This window comes from Peromyscus leucopus, chromosome 18 (assembly GCF_004664715.2).
Source record: "Peromyscus leucopus breed LL Stock chromosome 18, UCI_PerLeu_2.1, whole genome shotgun sequence".
NCBI lineage: Eukaryota > Metazoa > Chordata > Mammalia > Rodentia > Cricetidae > Peromyscus > Peromyscus leucopus.
In genome coordinates, this window is record NC_051078.1 from 692,522 (window position 1) to 716,054 (window position 23,533).

Consider the following 23,533-nt stretch of genomic DNA (forward strand, 5'->3'; position numbering starts at 1 on the left):
ATTTTGAAAGAGTTGTTAGGAAGATCATAGGAGCCAGAGGATCAGGTAGTTTGCTGTGAGATCCAGAAGCTTAGCACATGAAGTCGACCAACATGATTGCCCAAATGAGCTCAAAAAGATGATACCAAAAAACATGTCAAAGTGTATGAGGAAAAAGAAAGAGGCTTCAGCCTGACACAAAGAACTATGAGCAACTGAGGAAAGCTGGACACAGGAAAGGTGGTAATCCCTAGGAAAGAGCACACCAACGGTCATCCTTGAAAACAAACATACAAGTAACATTGTGTGGATTGAGCAGGTTATTTGTGTGTGTGTGTGTGTGTGTGTGTGTGTGTGTGTGTGTGTGTATTTACATATCAATGCATGCGATAAATAGTGAAAAAAGAGACAACAAACTTGAATAGGAATGGAGAAGGGTATATGGAAGGTTTGGGAGATAGGAAAGAGAAGAGAGAAATGTAATTTATTGTAACCTAAAGGCAAAAAAAATAAAAATAAAAAACAGGAAACAAGAGAAGCTACAAGTGCAATGCATGAGTCCTGGTGCACAGAAGCAACTGTCCTCACCTCCTCACCTAAGTAAGAATCCGTAGATCTTCCATGTCTTTATCACATTTTCAATCATTCAGATTGCATTTGTCTTCATTGACATCTATTTTCAATGTTTATTTGGTAAACAATATTTTTTATGTAATGCAATGCACAAATCTTGTCAAAATTAGACTGGGACATCTGAAATGAAGACAAGAAAATTAGCAAGGACACAGTTTAGAAATAGATGACTCCATCAAAAACACAGTTCAGACACAGATGTCTCCATCAAGGACACAGTTCAGACACAGATGACTCCATCAATGACACAGTTCAGACAGAGACGACTCCATCAAGGACATAGTTCAGATATAGATGACTCGTCACTCCCTTTGGTGTGAGAAGTATCCAGAGAGGATTTGTCCAGAGACACAGATTGGTCCCTCCTTTAAGAAGTGTCCAGCCAGGCGGTGGTGGTGCATGCCTTTAATCCCAGTACTTGGGAGGCAGAGCCAGGCAGATCTCTGTGAGTTCGAGGCCAGCCTGGGCTACAGAGTGAGTTCCAGGAAAGGCACAAAGCTACACAGAGAAACCCTGTCTCAAAAAAAACAAAAAACAACAACAAAAAAAGAAATGTCCTTATAAAAATATGTTATGGAAACCCTGGCAATGGGCAAAAAGACACCTTGTTGGTGGTGGTGTTCTTTTATCAGTCTGTGACAGAGCAAATGACAGCCCTTTGTTCATCATAGCTTGAAGCCTGACCTGGTGGCCAAAGATGTTTCATGTTTCACTAGGGCACATAAAATCCTGATGCCACTGTTACTAATATTTAAACCCAGTGATTATTCTGAACCATCTGGGTGCTGATGGAAGTGAGAAATTAAAGAACGAACAATGAGAGCCCTGGATATCCAGGTTTTGTGTGTGTGTGTGTGTGTGTGTGTGTGTGTGTGTGTGTGTGTGTGTGTGCTTTGTTTGCATATGGTCTAAGGATATAGCTCCATAATGGAACACTTACCCAGCATGAGCAAAGTCTTGGGTTCTGTGGCAGGGATACAATAAATAAACATGTTGGGTATGTCATTATGTTCATAATCCCAGCCTTTGGAATGTGATGGTAGGATGGAGGTTATGAGTTCTAAGCCATGAGAGCTGGCCTGACTTGTAGACAACTGCCATCTGTGGTGGTGGTGGTGGTGGTGTCTTAAGAAGAGGATTAAATGGACATCTTTTTTCAGCAGGTAAAGGATAGAAAAATTCCCATAAACTACCTGGTATTGCTCCAGCTGACATAGACTTCTCTTTTTGTGTTCAGAAAAAAAAAGATGTTATTGCCCATTTATTAGAGTAATAACCGTAATTGGAAAAAATTGACAAACAGGAAATGACTCTTTTTCTAATATATTTAATTAAAATAGATTCATATAACCTTTACTTTCCCCTTTCTTCGCTGTGAGAATAATGATCAGAGGAATTATTCTTAAAGATGTATTTTGCTTTTTGTCATTAATTAAACCACTATAAATAATAATTAGAACCATAACAAATACAATAATATTCTACAAACATTAGCCTGAAAAAATAAATATTTTTCAGCTGATATACTATCATGACCATAAATGTAATTCTATTTTGGAACATTAAGTAAGTTGTAAATTAAGTTTCATGTTCAGTACAAAATGAAGATCTCCCTTTTCCTTCTGGCATATTATTATTTTTCTTTTTCAATTATTTTTGTTTTTTGAGAACTTTATAATTTCAATGTACTTCTTATAGAGTATTCCCATAACATATTACTAAATGTCCAATATGTATCACTTAAGAAATGATAGCAACAGATACAAAAATACAATAAATTCATTCTCTAACACCATCAAAGTAAAAAGTCATGATATACATGTATATACAAGTGCAGACACATAAAAATACATGTAAGAATATATGTGTATATATTTGTGTAACACATACATGAATTAACAAGTAAGTTCAATGTCTTAATCTTTCCAAAAATATGCATGTAATGGATATATGTATTACTTGAAATATATAAGCTATAATTAAAAATTACTTCATTTCTAATTTTATCATATAAAGCTAGAAACCATTTCATAATAGTCATGCTCATAAATTCATTAAGTGAATTTTAACATGAGGACAGTAAATGCCTTAAGAATAGCATACACTTTTGTTTCTGAGATGAACTAAAACAAGGACATGTTCATTAGTTTTATGGTTGAAATTGTCCCATGTTTCATTTGTAATCTATATCACGTCAGCGTTTTTGAGGCAAATACCTTTCTCACAAGATCCTTAAAGGCTTGTTTCACCTGCTGGTTCCTTAAAGTGTAGATAAAAGGATTCAGCATGGGAGCAACAGAGGTGTTGAGCATAGCCACACCCTTTGTCAAGGCAGCTCCAGCCTTGGCAGATGTTTTTACATACATGAAGATGCAGCTTCCATAGGATATGGAGATAACAATCATGTGTGAGGAGCAGGTTGAGAAGGCCTTTTTCCTTTGTTTGCTTGAAGGAAATTTCAGAATAGTTATGAGGATATAGATGTAAGAGACAATTACCAACGTCAGTGTAGTCATAAGCGTGATCAAAGCCAATATAAAGCTCATGAGCTCTAGAGTGCTTGTGTCTGTGCAAGAGATTTGGAGCAAAGGAGCAGAGTCACATGTGAAATGGTCAATAATGTTGGAGTCACAGAAATCTAGCTCTAAGCCCATGGCCAATGGTGGAAAAATTACCAAGAAACCAGCCAGCCAGGAGCTGATGATGAGCTGGTGGCAGATCTTTTTACTGATGATGGTTGTATAGTGGAGTGGCTTACAGATAGCCACATAGCGATCATAGGACATGGATGCCAGAAGGAAAAACTCTGTTGAGCCAAGGAAAATGAAGAAAAATAGTTGAGCAACACAAGCATTATAGGAGATTGATTTGTCTCCAGTTAGGATGCTGACCAAAAACCTAGGGTTACAGACAGAAGTAAATGAAATTTCCAAGAAGGAGAAATTCCTGAGGAAGAAATACATGGGGGTCTTCAGGTGGGAATCCAGCAGAGTGAGTATGATGATGGTTAAATTTCCAGTAATGCTCAGCACATATGTGAGAAACAGAAAAAAGAAAATCACAACCTGAAGCTCAGGATCATCTGTCAGACCCAGGAGGATGAAGTATGTCACTGATGTTCTGTTTCTCATTCCTGGTGGTCAGTATACAACAAATCTGATAAAATCAAACACAGAAAACAAGGAGGCAAGAACATGAGCCACAAGATAAGCAGATAAGCATAGATGTCTCTGTCTCTGTCTCTCTCTCTTTCTCTATCTATCTCTCTCTCTCTGTGTGTGTGTGTTCTGTGTGTGTGATGTTGTCTATATTTCAATTACACCTTTAAAGACACATTTTATGTTTAAAGTCAGTCTAAACTCTGTTTTTATTCTGCCACTATCTATCACTTTTACTATTTTGTAAAATGTACTAATTTCATTGTTGGCATCATTATGCTTTTCCTATGTTATCTTTTCTATAAAACAAATTATGGAAACCAATGATCAACTTATTATATTATCTATAGGGATAGTATAAACATCAAACTAGACCAAGTCAATCATGTAATGTCTATGAATATTTTCATAACAAAACAATAAAATCAACACATTTCACTATATTTTTGTATTTTAAAAAGTTAAATAATATCCCTCTTTTAAAAAATCCACCTTAAATTTTGTCCTCTTGTATTATTGGAGACCTTAAAGTTTCAACCTTTATTACTGATATCTGAAACTGAGACTCTTCTCATTAAATTCAATTAATGTAGTAAGTTTAGTTGATTTTGATAAAAATGTTTTTTTAATTTACTTAGCATCAAACAGTAAGAATAGAACACATTTTAAATTATTTACTAATGATTTATATATGACATTTAAATATATACACACTGTAATGTGCTGCTTAGAACTATCTTGAACATCTATATCAGTGACATGAACTTGACTTGTTCAATCTAAATAATGGATACTCACATATGAAAAAAATGCACTATTATTCTCCACACTTAATGACTAGAATGTTTCATTTAATACATATTTATGTTGTAAATTTTTCAAGTTAACTAATATATATATTAATTAAATTGAAATATGTATCAGTTACATATATGAAACAGCTATAAAAAGAACTGCCTGAGAAGATAGTAAATAAAGATAAAAGATTGTACAGAAATAATTGAAATACCAGTTTAAAGTATTGGTAGTTAAAGTGAAAGGTCAAACAAAGAGTAATATGCTTAGCTCCCTTAAACCAAAATCTATACCATAGTCCTGTAGCACAAAGAGAAATCACTGTTTATGTCTCTCCTCCCACAAAGCTCGGCTCCTCACAGCACCCCTGATGTTTAATATGGAAACATGCAGTGAAACATCTTTTTCACGTGTTTTCTAATATCATCCAACATCTAGGATCCTGACATATTCCTCACAATATTTTAACAACACATTGCTAGATGGGAGTTTTATTGCTATAAAATTATTCAGATTATCCCAGTATTTCCCAAAGGGATGTTGCTAATATGTTTCCCAGGGGAAAATATTAACAGCATTTATACTATGTTTGCAACACATAACTTCAAAAATATTCTACAAAGTGTGGAAATGCATAATGACTTCTGGGATAAATAATAATAGGACACTGATGTATACAAGTAAAAAGATTACTTCTAGCAATCACATTTAATTGGATGATTATGTGACCTACATCCCAGGTGATTGCAGAACTTATCTGCAAGGAGTTAGCAAAGCGTTTGTGAAAAAATGAAATCTAACAACAAAAAGTTACCTTCTCACACTGACTTTAATAGGACGGTGTTAAAATTAGGCTGCATCCTACTCTGTGTTACTCCATATTCTGTAAAACAGTAGTGGAAATTTTTAGGCTGGGCTTTGCCCTGAGACTCCATTTCATAAGCAGCTTTTGACTCCATTTTGAGGGTGGAGGATAATTATGCAATAGTGACACAAAACGTATGTTATCCTCAACACAAGGAGAAGTCAGTTTAAAACATGAAAGTAAAACTGCAGTAGAGTTTTACCGAGAAAATACAGCAGGCTTTGAACCTGCTCTGTAGCCAAGGATTGAACTGCTTATCTCCCTTCCCTTATCACCCAAGTACTGGGATCATAGGCAGGACCACCATGTTTTGTTCAATATATTTTCCACAGTTTGTCATGTGCATTAACTAAAGATGAGTTTGTTCTATTTTCATTTGAGAATTTGTGGTAAATAATATACTTTGAGATCCTTCAAGTTTTTTTTTTCTGATCTGACATTTTTCAAAGAGAACATGATACATTAGATCACCAATTCCCCCATATCAGAAAACTTGTGTTCTTATCTTGACCTACTTAGCTTTTCATATTATTAAGTAATGTTATGAGATTGCTTTTCAAACAGGGACCCCTGTATATTTTATGGAAACTGTAGACTATTGCTAAGTGAATCATTTTTTGCAACCATTTACACTACAAGTGAATGGATTTATATCTAATGTTTAAAATCAGACATTAAAACTTAGTGAATAACCTGCCTACACAGCACTGAGAAGTCGATGGGAATGTTTAATTTCATGGTTAAAATACATATTCAAGTTATCAGTTTTATTATGGTTATCTGTTAATTGGTTTATCCTAAAAACTGTTTTCCATAATTTCATATACTATTATTGATATGGCCCTATCCCATAAATCCAAATTATTTTATGCATATTTTGCATTTCCTTTTAGTGTATGTTTGTGTGAATGTGTTGCTATGTGCACACTCTCAGAATATGGACAGTGGAGCACACACTTTATGACTCAGCTCTCTCCTCCAACATAAGGGTTCTGGGAATTGAACTCATGTTATCAGGTTTAATGAAAAGCTTTATATGCAGAGCCATCATTGCCCTCCTATGCTTAATGAAACCATTTTTTTTTTTTTTTTTGGCCTCAGTGTTCTTCTCTGAACCCAGAGGTCACTGACTTGACTCAGATAGGATTAACGGTCAGTGAGTCCCAGGAATTCACCTGTACTTCATCCTAGATAACCAGATTGCAAGCACACGTCATCATCAAGGCATTTTCCATAGGTTCTGTGGGTTAGACTCATGTCCTCATGCTTACACGGGAAAACCTTTATCCAACTAAGCAATGACAACAGCCCTATATTTTTAATTATATCATCTTTACCTATGCTCTTTGGTTTACACACAATATGAATGTTAATTGTTAATCTCTGGAGTTCTCAAGGATTTCATATTTTTTTTATTTTTTCATGTCCACCAAATAGTGTGTACTACTTGAATTTGTTATTTGAAAAGTTGAAAGATGAACAATGCATGTTTGAACTGTTTGTTTTAGCACCAGCAGGTGTATACTTAGATATTTATTCCCATGTTAAATAGATTTCTATTAACCTTGGGTTAATACCCTATGACTTCCTGAACTACTTACTCCTGGTCTCATTTCATTTATATTCTGCTGAAATTGTAGGTAAAAACAAAGGCACTGGATTATTCCTGGCAACTTTGATTGTGTGCTTTATTTCAAGAGGTGATCTTCTCCAGACCAGATATGTCAGCCTCTTACAATCTCTTTATTTGTCATGGATATGTAGCAAAGACCAGAGTTCTGTTATCAGCACACATGGCAGGCAGCTCACAACTGCCTGTGACTCCAGCTTTGATGCCTATGAACACCCTAGGCACTTGCACACACATACATACACCCACATACAGACACATAATTAAAAATAAAACAAATCTTTAAAAAGTGGCCCATACACATAGAAGATCATTGTTTCAAAGCTATTTTCCTCATGTACATGCTGACGATCTCATTCTATAGAAAAGATAATAAAAGTAAGTAGGAACTGAGCCCTTTAATGTTTTTTCTACTTTGAGAATATCAGATTATATCTGTTGATCATATTCCTTACCTTTCCCCAACTCTTCACAGACCATCCCTCTTCCTAACAATCCAATTCCATCTTCTTTTCCTCTTTTAAATACAAAACAAAACCACACACAGGAAACAGAAAAATGGCTCAAATTCTGGTGACAAAAATTGGCCTGCCCAGAAGAGTAAATGATATACCCAGTGTCACTCTACTGAAAAAAAACTCTCTTTCCGTGGTGGCTTGAAAAAAAATGGTACCCAAAGGGAGTAGTACTATTAGGAGGTGGGCTTGTACAAGGAAGTATGTCACTGTGTTGTGGCTTTAAGGTCTGACTGCATTTTTGCATTATGCTATGGCTACAAGCCTTTGGTGGCCAGGGTGTGGAATGTGGTGGTTTGAAAGAAAATGGCCCCCTAAGGAAGTGGCACTGTTAAGACTATTAGGAGATGTGGCCTTGTTGGAATAGGTATTGAGTGGTCCTGTTGGAAGAAGTGTGTCATTAGAGAGTGGGCTCTGAGGTCTCTTTTGCTCAAGGTACATTCACTGTGGTAGAAGTTTCACTTCCTGTTGCCTGTGGATCAAGACATAAAATTCTTAGCTCCTTCTCCAGCACCTTGTCTGCCTGCACACTACATGTCCCACCATGATAAAAAATGGACTAAACCTCCGAAACCATAAGCCAATTAAATGTTTTTCTTTATAAGAGTTTTTGAGGTCATGTGTCTCTTAACATAGAAAACCTAACAAAGAACCTATCCCAACAGCTACTAATTGTGCATAAATCCTTGTCTATGCATGAGACTTTGTGCTACTTACCCTACTCAGTGCTAGGACATTTTCTGGCTTTAGCTAATGGAGATGGGTAGTGTACATGATGTCATAGCTTCTGTGGATTTATACAAGCATCTGCATGTTGCGTCTGGAAAATGCTCTTTTCTTGAGAACTCTTCATAAAAACTATAAAGAAACATAGTTTTCTAAGCTTTGTAACTACATTGCAGAGTATGTTTTTGCATCATTCACTTTCAAGCATCATTAGAATGAGCTTTATAGATATTACTGTTGCATCTTTCATCTGGTGTTCCTACATGGGGCAAGAGTTTCCACCTAAAACCTGAGAGAATTTAAGAAAAGATCCTAAAATGGAGCTAATAATAGCTTCCTAGTTCTTGTCTCTTAATACTGGCCTCTGTATAGAGACATATCACCTGGTTACGCTGCTGCCTGTGGGCTTGTGAGCACAGCCTTGGATTTAAAAACACAAGTATACTACCTAATACTGCTACCCAGAATTGGGGAGGTAAGTGTGACCCCTTGGTACCTGCGCCATTTTGAAAAGTGGAGCCAGCAGCCAGGGCTCTGCCACTTATGTCCCAGCCACACAGCTTAACAGTTTAAAACTCTCCTTGTCAGAAAAGGATTACAGATACACAATAAAACAGATTCAGATGAAAAAAACTCTAAACAGGTCACAGTGTATATAAAAATATACATAGGCTTGTGAGAGAAAAGAAGAGGGGTAGAGAGGTCCTTAAAGAAATAGTGTAATTGAAAAAAAAAAAGCCACAGAAAAATGGAAAACACAGAGTGCCTGGATACTGTATATTATTGTGTTGTCTTCGTGATTTTTTTATTAAGAGATTTTCTATTCATTTTATATATCAACCATGGATTCCCTTGTCCTCTCTCCTCCTGCCCCCCAGTCTCCCCCCAACCCTCCTCCCATTCCCATCTCCTCCAAGGCAAGGTCTCCCCTGGGGAGTCAGCAGAGCCTGGTATATTCAGCTGAGGCAGGTCCAAGCCCTTCCTCCCTGCACCAAGTCTGATCAAAGTGTCTCACCATAGGCACTAGGCTCCAAAAAGCTGGCTCATGCACTAGGGATAGGTCCTGGTCTCACTGCCTGGAGGACCCCTAAACAGTTCAAGCTAAACAACTGTCTCACTTATACAGAGGGCCTAGTTCAGTACCATGGGGGCTCCTCAGCTATTGGTTCACAGTTCATGTGTTTCCACTAGTTTGGCTGGTTGACTCTGTCTTTTTTCCAATCATGGTCTCGATATCTCTTGCTCATAGAATTCCTCATTTCTCTTGTCGATGGGACTCCTGGAGCTCTGCCTGGGACCCGGCAGTGGATCTCTGCATCTGGTCCATAAGTCACTGGGTGAGGGTTCTATGATGACAGTTAGGGTCTTAGGCCATCTGATCACCAGAGTAGGTCAGCTCAGGCACCCTATCGACTATTGCTAGTAGTCTATAGTGGAATCATCCTTGTGGATTCCTGGGGACCTCTCTAGCACTCTGCCTCTCCCTATTCCCATGGTGTCTTCATTTATCATGGTATCTCTTTCCTTGTTCTCCTACTCTGTTTCTGATCCAGGTAGAATCTTTCACTCCCCTAAGCTCTCTTTACCCCGACCCTTGCCCTCCATTACCCCCCCCATCCTCAATTTTTCCATTTCTCCATTGCTGGGCAATTCCTGTGTCTTCCCTAGGGTCCTCCTCACTAGCTAACCTCCCTGTAGTTGTGGGTTGCAGTCTGGTTATCCTTTGCTTTACATCTAGTATCCACTTATGAGTGAGTATCCACTTATGAGTGAGTGCATACCATGTTTGGGTTACCTGATGTAACCCAAACTCAGAAGGTACTCAAGTATTTAAACTTCGTCCTAGAAAATGGTCACATGGTTTGTTCCGGTCTCCTCTCCTGGTCTCATCTCTGGGGGTCAGGAAAATCACCTTGGAACATTCTGCCCAATAAACTTGGTCTTTTACTCTCAATTCTGCTTACTGCATCTGCAGAGAGACTTAATATCAGGGGTACGGAAACCTTACAGTACCACCCATACTTAAAATTTATCACCACACTTCAGTTAACCTAATCTGGACAATCCCTCAAAAATACTTAGGTATTTGTGTCCAAGGTGATTCTAGATTCTATTAAGTTGAAGAGCAGTATAAACCACAGCAGCGATCAACATTAATTCACCAAGTGTCTCTTGGCACTGGTTCTTTGAGTGTGGCATCTATACATTTCAGTTGTAAAAAGCCACATATCTTAATGTCTGGTTTCCTATGTATATCCAACCTGATTATGAATGCCTACACAATTGTTCATATAGGTGAAGTCCTGTTTACAAAATTAAATATTAGATTTAAATTCTCTATGTCCATTGTTGCTAGTGGTTGGGACTGTGGCCTGTTATTTTAGGTTCTTGGGCTCTTATTGGAGGGATTGAAAGAAAGGCTCACATACGGTAAAGAGTCAAGGGAGCATTTCTCATAGCAGAGTGATAGTTAGACTTTAAAGGAATACATTGTGAAGATTGACCTAAGCACCCTGATTATTGTTTGAGGCTCCCTTTTGGGGTTCAAGAGAAGTCTGCTGCTTAGGGGTGATTCTCTATTGTGATTGTATTACATAAGCTCTTTGCACACTGTGAAAGTTCTTTTCCACAATTCATCTGACTTTAATAATATACACACCTAGTTATAGCTAGTATAATATGATATAGGTGATGCTCCCTAATATTCACTTAAAAGGACTTTGAGAGGACATGGTTTGCCTTATTGCTCAAGCTTCCAAAGCCTATTCTGGCCAAATCATCCCATCTTTCTGGGTTTTAGGGCATTTTAGTTGTGTGAAGCAGGTACACAAGCAGAATTATGAAGGTGGGGTTCCTCTGCTGCCAACAGGTAGGTTGCTAGGTACATTGTTCCGAGAGGGGTGTATATGTGCTTAGAATGCGCACCTCGGGGTTTCAGGCAACCACACGCGTTATGAGAATAGAGGTGTATAACCAGCCCAAGCCTGATGTTTGCAAAATGCCAGGTTCATAAGTCGTCTGTGCTCACCAGCCTCACTTGGACACAGTATTTATGCTTTTATATATAAAAAGGAAAATGTATAATATATGCAGTATAATAATACATATTTACCTAAATATAAGTATGATACAGATATTCCAATAAGACTGAAATATGTGACATGATGAAATTGTCATTAGAAAATTCTATGCACTGTTTTATGATTTTTTTAGATCTGTTTTGCACACTGTTTTTTGAATGACAAAAAAATGACATTGGTTAAGTTGACTTAAAAAGCAGAAACATAGACTTTTCACATCCAGTGTAGTATCCTTTAAAATATGTACAGTGTATATGTGGAGGTGGTGGGTGGGTACACATGTATACAGTAAATTAATATTTTAAAATTTAAAATAAGGCTTATATTACTACACATTAAGTTTAAACACAAATTCTAAATGTTTTATAATTAAGTACAGTTTAAGATTTCATTATTGAATTTATTAAACTCAAGAAAACTAATTTTTTAATTATCCCAATATTTTGAAAAGAAATAAAAGATAAACAATAAAAGTTACTGTTAGCATATGTATGTTTTCTGATTTTTAAAATAGCAGCATATTGTAGTAATTTGTGGAATTGTTTTGTACCTAGAAGTCTAAACAATTTGTAGTAATTTGCACAGTTACAGAAGGCTTACAAGGTGTGAGAAAAAGAAAATTTTAACTGGGTTGTGTATAACCAACAATTTATTCAAAGAATTTCCTATTTTGTATAAAACAACTATACTCTTTTACAATATAGATCTACTCAGATTTGTTTTCTCTTAATGCTATCAGACTTTTGACTACTTAGAAACCTAAACCCTACTGTCAAGACTCATCTAAATATCTATTTTAGTAAAATGAGTATTTCATATCTCTGGCTAAACAGAACTATCACATACATGAGACACACATTTACATCAGGAAAATTAGTCTATCTAGGGTTGTTAATACTGTCTTCTAAATTTGTATCATGTCTAAACTTTAGATTTCTATATCCTAACTTTTGCTTCCTAAGTAAAAGCTAATTTAGATCCCAAATGGGGAAAAGTTTTGGGAAATCCTATAATGGAGAATTTAAAAAATAGTGCAATCTCCTCTCTCAAAAAAGTAACTCTCTTCAAAGAAAGGTTTCCACCAGTATTCTGGTAGCCTAGCACAAAAACTGTTTTCCCCTCTGGATTTTGTTTCCTCTTCACAAGAAATTGTAACATTTCTACAGGTAAAACAGAGATGAACTGAGAACATTTTTCTTCCCAGTTCAAGCCCAAACTGCAAACAAACACATTTCCGTTCACTGATTATTATTTCCCAGCTTCTAAGCAAAGCATCGGGCAATATACTCACAGCTCAAGTTACTAGGTGAGAAAATTAATGGAAAAAAAAGAATATTAGATAATACATTTGAATGCAGAAGGTCTTTTGTGAGAGAACTTTTAAATGACTGCGAATTATTTAGGCAGGCTGTTCAGTTTGACTTCCATTCATCATCCTTCCTATGCTGCTTCCTTTTTTTTTTTTTTTTTGTAGCATTTGTTGCTCACTGAAGTTTTAGTTAATTTACTTCCCAATTATCCAATTATGTTGGCACTTTCCTAGTTACTAGACGTAAGCTCTGTAAGAGCAGGATCTGTGTGCTTTATTCCTTCATCTATGCCCATTACCTAGAAAGAAGCTTTCTCAGTTACAGATTTCAGAAAAATCAGCCCTCCTTTGACGGTAGTAATTTTTTGGTGAGGTCCTTGAATGCCTGCTTGACCTGCTGGTTCCTTAGGGTGTAAATGAAGGGATTCAGCATGGGAGCTACAGAGGTGTTGAGCACAGCCACCCCTTTACTTAGTGCCACACCTTCTTTAGCAGATGTTTTTACATACATAAAAATGCAGCTTCCATATGAAATGGAAACCACAATCATGTGGGAGGAACAAGTGGAAAAGGCCCTTTTCCTTTGCTGTGCAGAGGGTATCTTCAGAATTGTTCTAAGGATGAGTGTGTAGGAGAGAATCACCAAGGCCAAAGTTACTATGAGAGTGAATACTGCTAAGAAAAATGCCATCAGCTCTAAAACCTTTGTATCTGTGCAAGCAATCTGCAGCATGGGAGAAGAGTCACAGGTGAAGTGATCGATGATGTTAGAGTCACAGAATTCCAGCTGAAGGCCCATGATCACTGGGGGAAAAACGATGAGGAAACCAGCTGACCAGGAGGCAATTACAAGTTGATTGCAGACTTTGCTGCTAATGATAGTTGTGTAGTGCAGAGGTTTGCAGATGGCCACATAACGATCATAGGACATTGCAGCCAGTAGAAAAAATTCTGTTGCTCCCAGAAGAATCAAAAAAAACACTTGGGCCATGCAAGCATTGTAGGAAATAGCTGTGTTCCCTGTAGCAATGCTGATCAGAAATCTTGGAATGCAGACTGTTGTAAAAGAGATTTCCAAGAAAGAGAAATTCCTGAGAAAGAAATACATGGGAGTTTTCAAGTGAACATTTGACAGAGTCAATGTAATGATGGTCATGTTTCCACTAACACTCAGTAGGTATGTTACCAGCAAAAAAGAAAATATCACAGTTTGTAACTTTGGGTCATCTGTAAGTCCCAGAAGAATAAATTCTGTGATAGATGTCTTATTTGGCATGACTAAGCTCTGAATTTGGGTAGATCTGTGGATAAAAGGAATAATGTCAACTCCTGATAAGATTTTAAATATGTATGCAATGTCATTACTCTACATAAACAAAGCCTGTACTATAATGCCTTGAGAAATGGCAAAATAGCTATCCATCTGAGTGGAAAGTTCATTTTGTGTCTTGAGAAGGAAAGAGTTAATTGGTTTCATTGTTTTTGAGAAAGATTAAACAAATTTTCAAAATGAATACATTGCAATATCAAAACCATATGACCATAATTTACAATTTATAATTATCACTAAAAAGCTTATTTTGAGTCAATTCCAATCTCTTTTGTTCATTCAATAGCCCATACTGAACGATTCTTTAGTCTCTTGCCTCAGTCCCATCTAAGAGTCTAGGCATTATACTCATAACAACTCGGTGGGTTTTGGTCTATGACAGAGTCTGGCTGAGTTGGTTCTGTAGTCAGAACTTACCATGCAGCCCAGGTTAACCTCAAACTTGTGAGGATCCTATCTCAGACTCCCTTATGCTGGGCTTACAGGAGTGCAGAACTATATCCAGCACCCTAAATGACTAAGTTCCCAAGTTCATAGGAAACCTTAAACAGAAAACTCTCTGTGGAGGGAAACTGATTGAAATCCTTCATTTTTATCATCATATAAAATCACCCTATTGGGTACTCTTTAAAACTAACACAAATACAACATCAGCATGTGTTAATGAGTAAGGCCAAAGTGTTCAGGCTTTCTCACGCTCTGCATTGAAGAGAATATGCTGATAAATTTCTTATTTTTAAAAAAGTGTGACAGGAAAAGGAAATATACTATAAAGAAGATAACAAAAATAAGAATAACATAATAAGGCAGCATAAAATATAATTGTAATTATTGTGGAAAATATCACTATATTCTTCACTCTATGCACAAGAGTCATCCTACGAGGTTCTATGCACAAGCCTAAGGTCACATACTGGTGTCTGCAAATAGAGGTAGCATTCCCATTTGTATTCCCTTCATCATATTCAGTCTTCCAATGCTCAAAACAGACATTAATTACATTTGATAAATGAAAGAATAAAATTCATAACTGAATAATAACTCTGCAACCTATTAATACTGGCACCAATATTCTGTAGTTTGTTTTAGCTCTCTGAGCTCAGATCTGCCTCCATGCACCAAGTCTTCCAAACTAAACAGTTTAACAGATTTTTACACCGGTAGTAACGTGCCAATAAAATGAGTTTTCAGTATTGAGAATGCCAGAACTCCCATGACTCAGGTACCCAACTTCTGAAAGATACTTTCTGGGATCACATGAGAGTACACTACATTGGCACCAGCTCTAAGAAGCAAAACTTCCAGCTTAGTGATTCTTAGGTAAACCGTGAAAGGCACCCGAGTTAACAAACTGCAAGGAGGATGCAGATGGCAGTGACATGTTTTGCTGTATCTCTGCCCTTTAAGGCTATAGTAGTAATATCACTGAGCTTTACCTGAGAAAATGTGTTTGGTTCCTTTCCAGGGCTGGTGTTCTACATTTCTGAACACAGTTGTCAGATTTAGGCAAGACATAGGCAGAAAAAGAAGTTGGAAAAAATTTTTAATATCACAGTGTATATAAAAAAGACTTATTGTAAAGAGTCCTCATTTAGGAAATATGAGTAACATAGTTGACAAGGGAAAAATATACTCACTTTTAAGTTAGTCTGAGCATAGTTTAAACCTAGTTTTCTGATTATCCGAAATTTAATTAGAAAATAGTGATTTAAGAAGGTAAAAGTTTCATTTAAAAAATATTTTTGGTCAAATTCATTACTTCTATACAGCCATTCCCTTATTAAAATGTAAGCATTTTGTCTAGACCCCACTTGTGAAAGCCTACCCACTTCTCAATCATGAATCTGATCTTTAAAAATGAGAAATATTTAACAGTATGTCATTGACTGCATAACTTTTCTAATATTGCTCAGCAATGCAGATTAAAAAGAACAAAAACATGAAGAAAAAAAAGCAACCTTTTTGCAAAAGGAACAGATACATTATGTGTGTTTGTGAATAGAACGTTAGAAGAGTTTGTCCTGGAGGGAAACATAATAGGCAATTCCCCAGAGACAGAAAAACTAGTGCAACTACAATTAATTAATTTGGGTAACATTTTAATCAAATTCCCTTGAGAGCCATTAGACACTGGAAAATATAGAAACCTGTGTATAATGTGAGGACTCATATGAACCAAAGGGAAAGACTGAGGAAACAAAATTGCTTAATTGTTTCAAACTATCCTTCCAATTACTGTTTATGGATTGCTTGTTTGTTTGTTTTGTTTCTTGGGATTTTTTTTCTATTTTGAATATCATTTGCTTCCATATGAATTTTGAGATTTTTTTCAATTTATGCTAAGAATTGTATTGGAAATTTGATGGGAATTGTGCTGAATGTCTGTAGGATGTTTTTTGGTAAAATAGCCATTTTTACAATATTAATACTACCAAAACCTGGAGCATAAGAATTCTTTCCATGTTCTGACATTTCTTCAGCTTTTTTCTTCAGTGTCTTACAATTCTCATTAAATGAGTTTTTCATTTCCTTTGTGAGATTTATTCCGAAATATTTCTGAGACTGTTATGAGTGGGATTTTCCCCCTGATTTCTTTCGATGTTTGTTACTGGCATATAGGAAGGCCATTGTTTTCTGTGTCACTTTTATGTCTTGATACTTTGCTAAACATGTTTACCAGCATTAGGAGATTTTGTCTCTTGTATCTCAAATTTTCTAGAACTTTCATCCTGAAGGAATTTGGATTTTGTCAAAGGCTTTTTCTGCATCTAAGGAGATGACCATGTAGTTTACATCCTTGAGTCTATTTATGTGGTGGTTTAAATTTATTGGTTTATGTATGTTGAATCATACTTGTATCTCTCGATTGAAGCTGATTTGATCTTGGCCAATGAACTTTAAGATGTGTACTTTTTTTCATAAGATGAGTTTTGTCACTTTTTATTATTTTTAAATGTTTCATGTCATATGTTTTGATCATATTTTCCCCTACAAAATAAATAACTCTCCTTTATACAAGAAACAAAAAGAATGAAAAAATCTGGAGAGCAATCACATTCACAAAAAATACTTCTTAAAATTAAGAACCTTGGAATAAATCTAATCAATAAAGAATTTGTAATAAAAGCCTAGACATTATAAGCTTTAGGACACTGAAGAGAGAAACCAAAGATGACACAGGGAGAGATCCATACACTTGTATTGGCAGGTGTAGTATGTAAATGGTATCAATAACACACAATGCTGGGCAAACTGGATATCAACATGTAAAAGAATGAAACGTGCTCTTCCCCTCTCGCCCTACACACAAATCATTTTCAAATGATCAAAGAGCTCAATATTAGACCAGAAACTCTGAACATTCTAGAAGAAAGAGTAGGACGTACACTTCAGGACACTTGCTCGGGTAGGGACATTCTGAGTACGACACCACTCACACAGAAAACAAAACCAGCAATCAAGGGTGGAGTGCCATGAAAACTGTTAGTTAAATGCAGAGACAGCATAGAGAATGGGAAAATATCTGTCAATTACACGTCCAACGGTGGACTGTTGTCTGGAATTTGCAAAGAACTCAAAAAAACAAACAAACAAACAAACAAAAAAACCTAAACATCAAGAAAAACAAAAACCCTGAACATAAAAGACAAAGATTGTCAGATGACTACAGGAATAAGTGTCTTCTGGCCACAGCAGGAGATTTTTCTTACAATATATTATAATTATGGTTACCCCAAACTCCTCCCAGTTCCTCCCCACCTCCCTTTCCATCTAGATCCACCACTTTCTGCCTCATGTTAGAAAACAAACAGGCATCTAAGGGATAAAATATAACAAGATAAAACAAACAACAACAAAAAAACGAATCAGAATAGAACTTCTGAACAAGCCATATGGAAACCTATTTTATAAGTTTCATGTTCGGGGATAGGGGGTTGTGTGTGTGTGTGTGTGTGTGTGTGTGTGAAGTCTGATCAAGAACTCTGGTTTTGTGTCATTTGAATGAGAAATGTCCCCTATAGGCTCCTGTATTTAAATACTTGTTTCAAGTTAGTGGTGCTGTTTGGGGGAGCCTATGGTACCTATAGAAGGAGCAAACTCATTGGAAAAATACCTCACTGAATGCAAGCTTTGAAGGTTTATGACCTCACACCACTTCCTACTTTTTTTTTTGCTTCCTGTTTGTGTTTTAAATGTGATCAGGCAACTTCATGCTACATCCATCATTCCATTCCTTCCCTACCACAGTGAACACTCCCCCTCTGGAATCATGAGTTGACATTAAACCCTATTTTTCTGGTTTTCGTCATTGTATTTTATCAAGAAACAGAAAAGTAATTAGAAGAGCGATTCTACAGGTCCCAGGAGTCATTTTCATAGTATCATTTTGCTAAATATCAAAGTATAAAACTTCTCTCTAATTTGTATTTCTGTCCTCATAAACCAGTGTTACTCTCAGATCTTATCAGAGAAATTTCTTCATGTAATGCATGATTGTTAATGCAGAAACTCAAAACCAATCAGAGTTCAGCAAACAAGTTTTATTGGAATGCTCACTATCTACAAAGAGGACATCAGTATAACTCCCCATCCTCCCAAAGCTCAGGGACCCTGATAGAAGAGGGGCAGAAAGACTGCCAGAGATCAGGAAGGACTAAAGAAAATCATGCATTTAGGACATGACAGTGCTTCTGCATCCATGAACTCAACAGCAGCTGTGGGTATCTGCATAAGACCTGTGCAAACTCAAGACAATCAACATTACAGATAGACAGGGAAAGGGCTCAGAAGACTATCTTTAGCTGAAGAACTATTGATTATTGACAGTTGATAGCTTATAATAAAAGGGCAGTCTCTTTTTCTTGAAGTTGTGGCCCTTAGTAGCTGACCACACTTCAGTGGACGGCTCCATACTCATGAATATACAGGAATCACAAACTGTACTCCTTGAATTATGTTTAGAAAAGAGAAACAAAGTTAGGGATGATGATGGGATGGATATAGGAAAAGTTAGGAGGAGGCATGAGAGTGAATACGATCAAAGTACATTATAATCATGTATAAAATTCAAAGACTTAATAAAATATATTGGAAAAGAAGTGGACTGAAATGTTATAATAAAATCTAATATTTAAACTACTTTAAAAAGTGGAATGCTCATCATCATGTTCATTCATCAATTCCCTCCCCTTCAAGGTTCAAGGATCTAGGAGAGAGAGAAGATGGAAAGATGGCAAGAACCAGAAGTTATGGGCGATTCCAAGGAAATGGCGTCTTCTAGACACATCAGGACCAACAGAGACTGTGGCAGCACAGACAGAACCTGTACGGACTCCAGCCAGATGTGGTCTTAGCAATAAGAGGGAAGAGTAGACATGGGTTCCTCCCCCCAACGAAGAAGCTATCTGCAATTCACATCCACTTGCAAAGGAAAAATTAGTTTCTCCAATGGAGTCTCTCTGAGTGTATTAAGTACACCTCAGGGCTGGTCCCATGTACAGGAGTGGTTGGTAGTTGGAAAACTCAATGGTATTTTTGTAGTTATGGGGTATGTGTGTATTGTATTTCTAGATTTATTTGTTTTGTTAAGATAAAAAGATAAAGAACATAAAATTGGAGATTGGGAGGTTCTGGGAGATATTGGGAGAAATATGATCAAAATATATTGCACAATAAAAAAATTAGTAAAAAATTTAAAAATATATGTTATATGAATTTTCAATTAAAAAAGGAAAAAATGGTCACAGCAAACAAACCAAAAGCCATCCCACTGTGTTTTTATTTAAGTCATAGTATTTAGCACACTTGTACTTCCTGTCGTCACTCAACAGACAGGGAATGTAGTATTCACTTGCCATTCACTAGGCCTCTTCAGCACTCAGTTGACAGCTTGCAGCACATTCTAAAATCTTCTGTAGATGCTGAATTGAATATTGTTTCTGCTCTACAGTCTACTTCCACCTCTTCTGGCACACACACACACATATATGTCAGAACATCCTTTAGTTCCACACAGCTCAAGACAAACAATATTTCATATACAATTTCTTCAGTTCAGTATTATTTACCTAAAATTATTTAATGCCACATCAATCATCATAGATTTGTTATCTTATCAACTCTTTCAACTATTTCATTCTTCCAAACTGCTTCAAACCCCCCAAATAAAGCATATACTTTTAAAAATTGAATTTTTTTCTTGTCAGGGCAGAATTAAATGTTAGAAATTTCCCAACATGCATTTCTTCTTCACAAAGAAAATACCTTACCATACTATATGTTTCTCAATCAGTTGGTGATGTCAGTATGTGTGAAAAGCTCTGGCATCATCTGTAGCAACCTTAATCTTACACTAATTTAAACTCATTTATATAATAAATTTCTTAACAAAAATATTTTGTTTTGATTTTCAGCAATTTGTTCTTACATATAACTTCAGAAATAACATCTTCCCTGTAATTTTGATTATAGGTCTATAAATTTTCAGATCATTTTCTTGAAAGATTTTATTTACTTACTTACATTCTGTAAGTTACTTTCTGAAATTTGAGTTAGGTCATGTTTTCTAGCCAGGCTGTTAGTATATAGACATCAGTGTGTTGAGTTTATTTGGAGACTGTAAGAATAAAACAGGCTGGACTTTCACGAAAGACATATTTCTTGTCAAGATATGATAATATTGTCAAATGTAGATATAATAATTATTCCCTTCTCATATATTTTTAAGTAGATAATTAAGGAGCCCATCCATGCTCAGAATTCTTAGGAATCCTAAAGTATTTTGAAGAAAGTTGAAATTTTACTGTAGGTCTTAGACTCCTTCAACATCAACATAACAAGATTCCCTATAGATACTAGGACTCTTTATTAACTTAGTTATTTTGTTTTCAAAGTTAATGATAAAAATGGTCAATTAGCAAACTTTCCACAAAAATCCCCAAGGTTTTGTACCAGGTCTGAGTGAAAACATCATTTATTATTAAAGAACACGACGCCTCCAGTGGTATAGAGACAAAGTCGTGTTTATTGAAGATGGAATAAGGCAGAGACTACAATTCTTCAGTTACAAGAAAGCAGAAGCACACTACTGTTTGGAAAGACCCTGGTTATTTCATTTGTAGGGAAAACAGAACAGTGGATTGAAGGATGGAACATCCTGAATTCTGATTAAAGAGGGAAAAATATAATTTTTTTTTAAGTGAGCTGGATTTTAATCTGAACAAGAAGAAAACATGGGTTAGGAAAAAATACTCATTTTGGAAGAATTATTCATATTGAATTTTTAAACAAAAAAATAAAATTCCACGATGTATCTGCAAACAAAACCTCTGTTGAACTCAGAGAAAGTAAGTATTTTCAGTGTTTGTCATGCTGCATACAAAGAGGCTGTATTATGAACAGTTATGTCTTGAATACAGGTTATACCATCTAAACCCGGCATTAGAGATATTCAGACAGCATCCTTATAACTTGTGGCTAAGCTTCCTGTGGATGTATCTGAAAGCTGGTTATTCTTGTTTATTAGAAAAGTTTTACACATAGAACTCACAGTGCTTTTATTCAAACTTTATTGGTATACATTGCTTTACATTTAAAAATTAGAAAATATAATACTTAATGTTGGAGGCAGTACTGAATGTGTAAATTATTTCTTGCACAAACAAAGCTACTCAAGTTGAACTGAAAAATAATTGAGAAGAAATGCTTTAAATTTCATGTCACAGGTTTATTTTCTAATTGAAGTAAGTTTAAATGTAAAACTCATAAAGTTGTTTTTCCAGCTGAACTAGTTCTATTTAATAGTACCAAAGAACTCTAAAATTAACAAATACCACTAACAAATACTCACTTTAAACAATTTATTTCAAATCTCATTGAAATTAATTTAGCCCCTTAAAATATATATATATATATATATATATATATATATATATATATATATATATATATTTATTCTAGATGTGGTGTTACATGCCTTAAATCCCAGCACTCAGGAGGCAGAAGCACCTCTGTAAGTTTAAGATCACCTTGAACTATACCAGGTAACTTTAACTCCTGAACCAAAACTTGACGTAATGAACTTTCTCATATCAAACATATGCCAAATTTATCGAAGAGCACATCCATGTGGAATTCAGAAATTCTGGATGATACTGAAGTTCAACTCCACTGACAAGTCCCCAAACTAAACATTTATCTCACTTTCTATGTTTCTTAAATACTTTTATAACTAACTTTTAAGGTTTTTATGATAATTATTATTTTACTTGGTCTATTTCTAAGGGATAAAATAATATTAATCTTGTTTTTATGTAGTTTCAATTAAAGATATTGTGCTTTTTTTTTTTAAGGCCACCTTGGATGGCTCCTGGCTAGCTTGGGATATGTAGTGAAACCCTGTCTCAAAATCATCAAACTCCTCCCCCTGCAAGGCTCATGCCTAAAAGGAGATTACAAGAATGTGAGAGCCAGAGGGGGTGGAAGTTTCCAAGAAAACAGTACCTTCCACACTTAAGGACTGATGCACATATGAACTCACAGAGACTGTGGGAGCAAGTACTACAAGACCTGCATTGGTTGGTTCAGGCAAGGTGGAAGCCCAGTTCTGAGATGAAAAATGAACATGGGGTGCCTTTCTAACCAAGAAACCATTTGCAATTGATACCCACTGACAAAGGGATAACCAGGTTTCTCCCCTTCACCCCCACCCCCAGAGCTGAGGACCAACCAACACAGGGCCTTGTGCTTGCTAGGCAAGTGCTCTACCACTGAGCTAAATCCCCAACCCTGAAAACCAGTTTTCTATAATGGAGTCTCAGTGGATATAGCAACCACCCTCCAGAGTAGACCTCATGCCCAAGAATATTTGGCCAACAGAAAACAAACTTCATGACTTTCTTGAGAACTTTTTGTTTCATTTTATTGGATTTGTTATGTTTTTATCTTGTTTGTTTTGATTTTGATTTTTGTGTGCAGTTTTTTGTTTTTGTTTTTGAGAGATAGAGAGACAGGGAGCATTAATTTGGGTGGGTAGAGAAATGGGAAGGACCTGGGGGAGGGGAAAGATGATCAAATATATTAAAATAATAATAATGATAATCAGTAATAATAATATATAGAAATGCTTTGTTTGCAGAAACAAAGAAGATTATTTGAATAAAACGTATATTTTTCAAACTAGACTAAACTATTGGGAATCAATTTTCAAAAAGTGGTGAAAATGGGAAATGTGTAAATACTGATCACAAAAAATAATATAGAATTTTTTGCAAGTATGAAAAAAATAGCCAAAAAGAATGAGAAATGAGTATCTAGGAAATGGGATTAGATACAGTTGTTATGCTTGTAGTTCTAACCAATGAATAAATGTGAAAATATTGAAAGGGGTAAAAGCTGCATTTCCGTTAACTTGCTGGATTCTTAGTATCACCTTCAAATATTTACAGAAGAGAACACATCAACTCACATGTATTATTTTTCTCCAGGATGAGAGGATTTAGAAGACATTTAGAC

The 23,533-nt window shown here is 35.9% G+C and overlaps 2 protein-coding genes and 1 non-coding gene across 3 annotated transcripts; 1 reads left to right on the forward strand and 2 right to left on the reverse strand.

The window, feature by feature from the left end:
- The first annotated feature begins 1,190 nt into the window (after positions 1 to 1,190).
- On the forward strand, positions 1,191 to 1,337 carry LOC114683569. The gene has a single exon (XR_003733172.1). It is a non-coding gene; the product is annotated as a small nucleolar RNA SNORA48 (small nucleolar RNA).
- A 1,464-nt stretch (positions 1,338 to 2,801) lies between these two features.
- On the reverse strand, positions 2,802 to 3,743 carry LOC114683542 (olfactory receptor 6C76). Its single transcript, XM_028857868.1, has one exon. It carries the CDS (start codon positions 3,741 to 3,743, stop codon positions 2,802 to 2,804), a length of 942 nt encoding a protein of 313 aa, XP_028713701.1.
- Positions 3,744 to 13,027: 9,284 nt separating this feature from the next.
- Positions 13,028 to 14,950, reverse strand: LOC114683546 (olfactory receptor 6C65). Its single transcript, XM_028857871.1, has 2 exons — positions 14,935 to 14,950; positions 13,028 to 13,968 (listed from the first exon to the last, which is right to left on the reverse strand). Exon 2 carries the CDS (start codon positions 13,964 to 13,966, stop codon positions 13,028 to 13,030), a length of 939 nt encoding a protein of 312 aa, XP_028713704.1. The 5' UTR covers positions 13,967 to 13,968; positions 14,935 to 14,950.
- Positions 14,951 to 23,533: the final 8,583 nt, after the last annotated feature.

What these genes read in the sequence shown, in the direction of transcription:
- LOC114683542 (XM_028857868.1), bottom strand. Translation starts at nt 3,743, where the DNA reads ATGAGAAACAGAACATCAGTGACATACTTCATCCTCCTGGGTCTGACA.
- LOC114683546 (XM_028857871.1), bottom strand. Translation starts at nt 13,966, where the DNA reads ATGCCAAATAAGACATCTATCACAGAATTTATTCTTCTGGGACTTACA.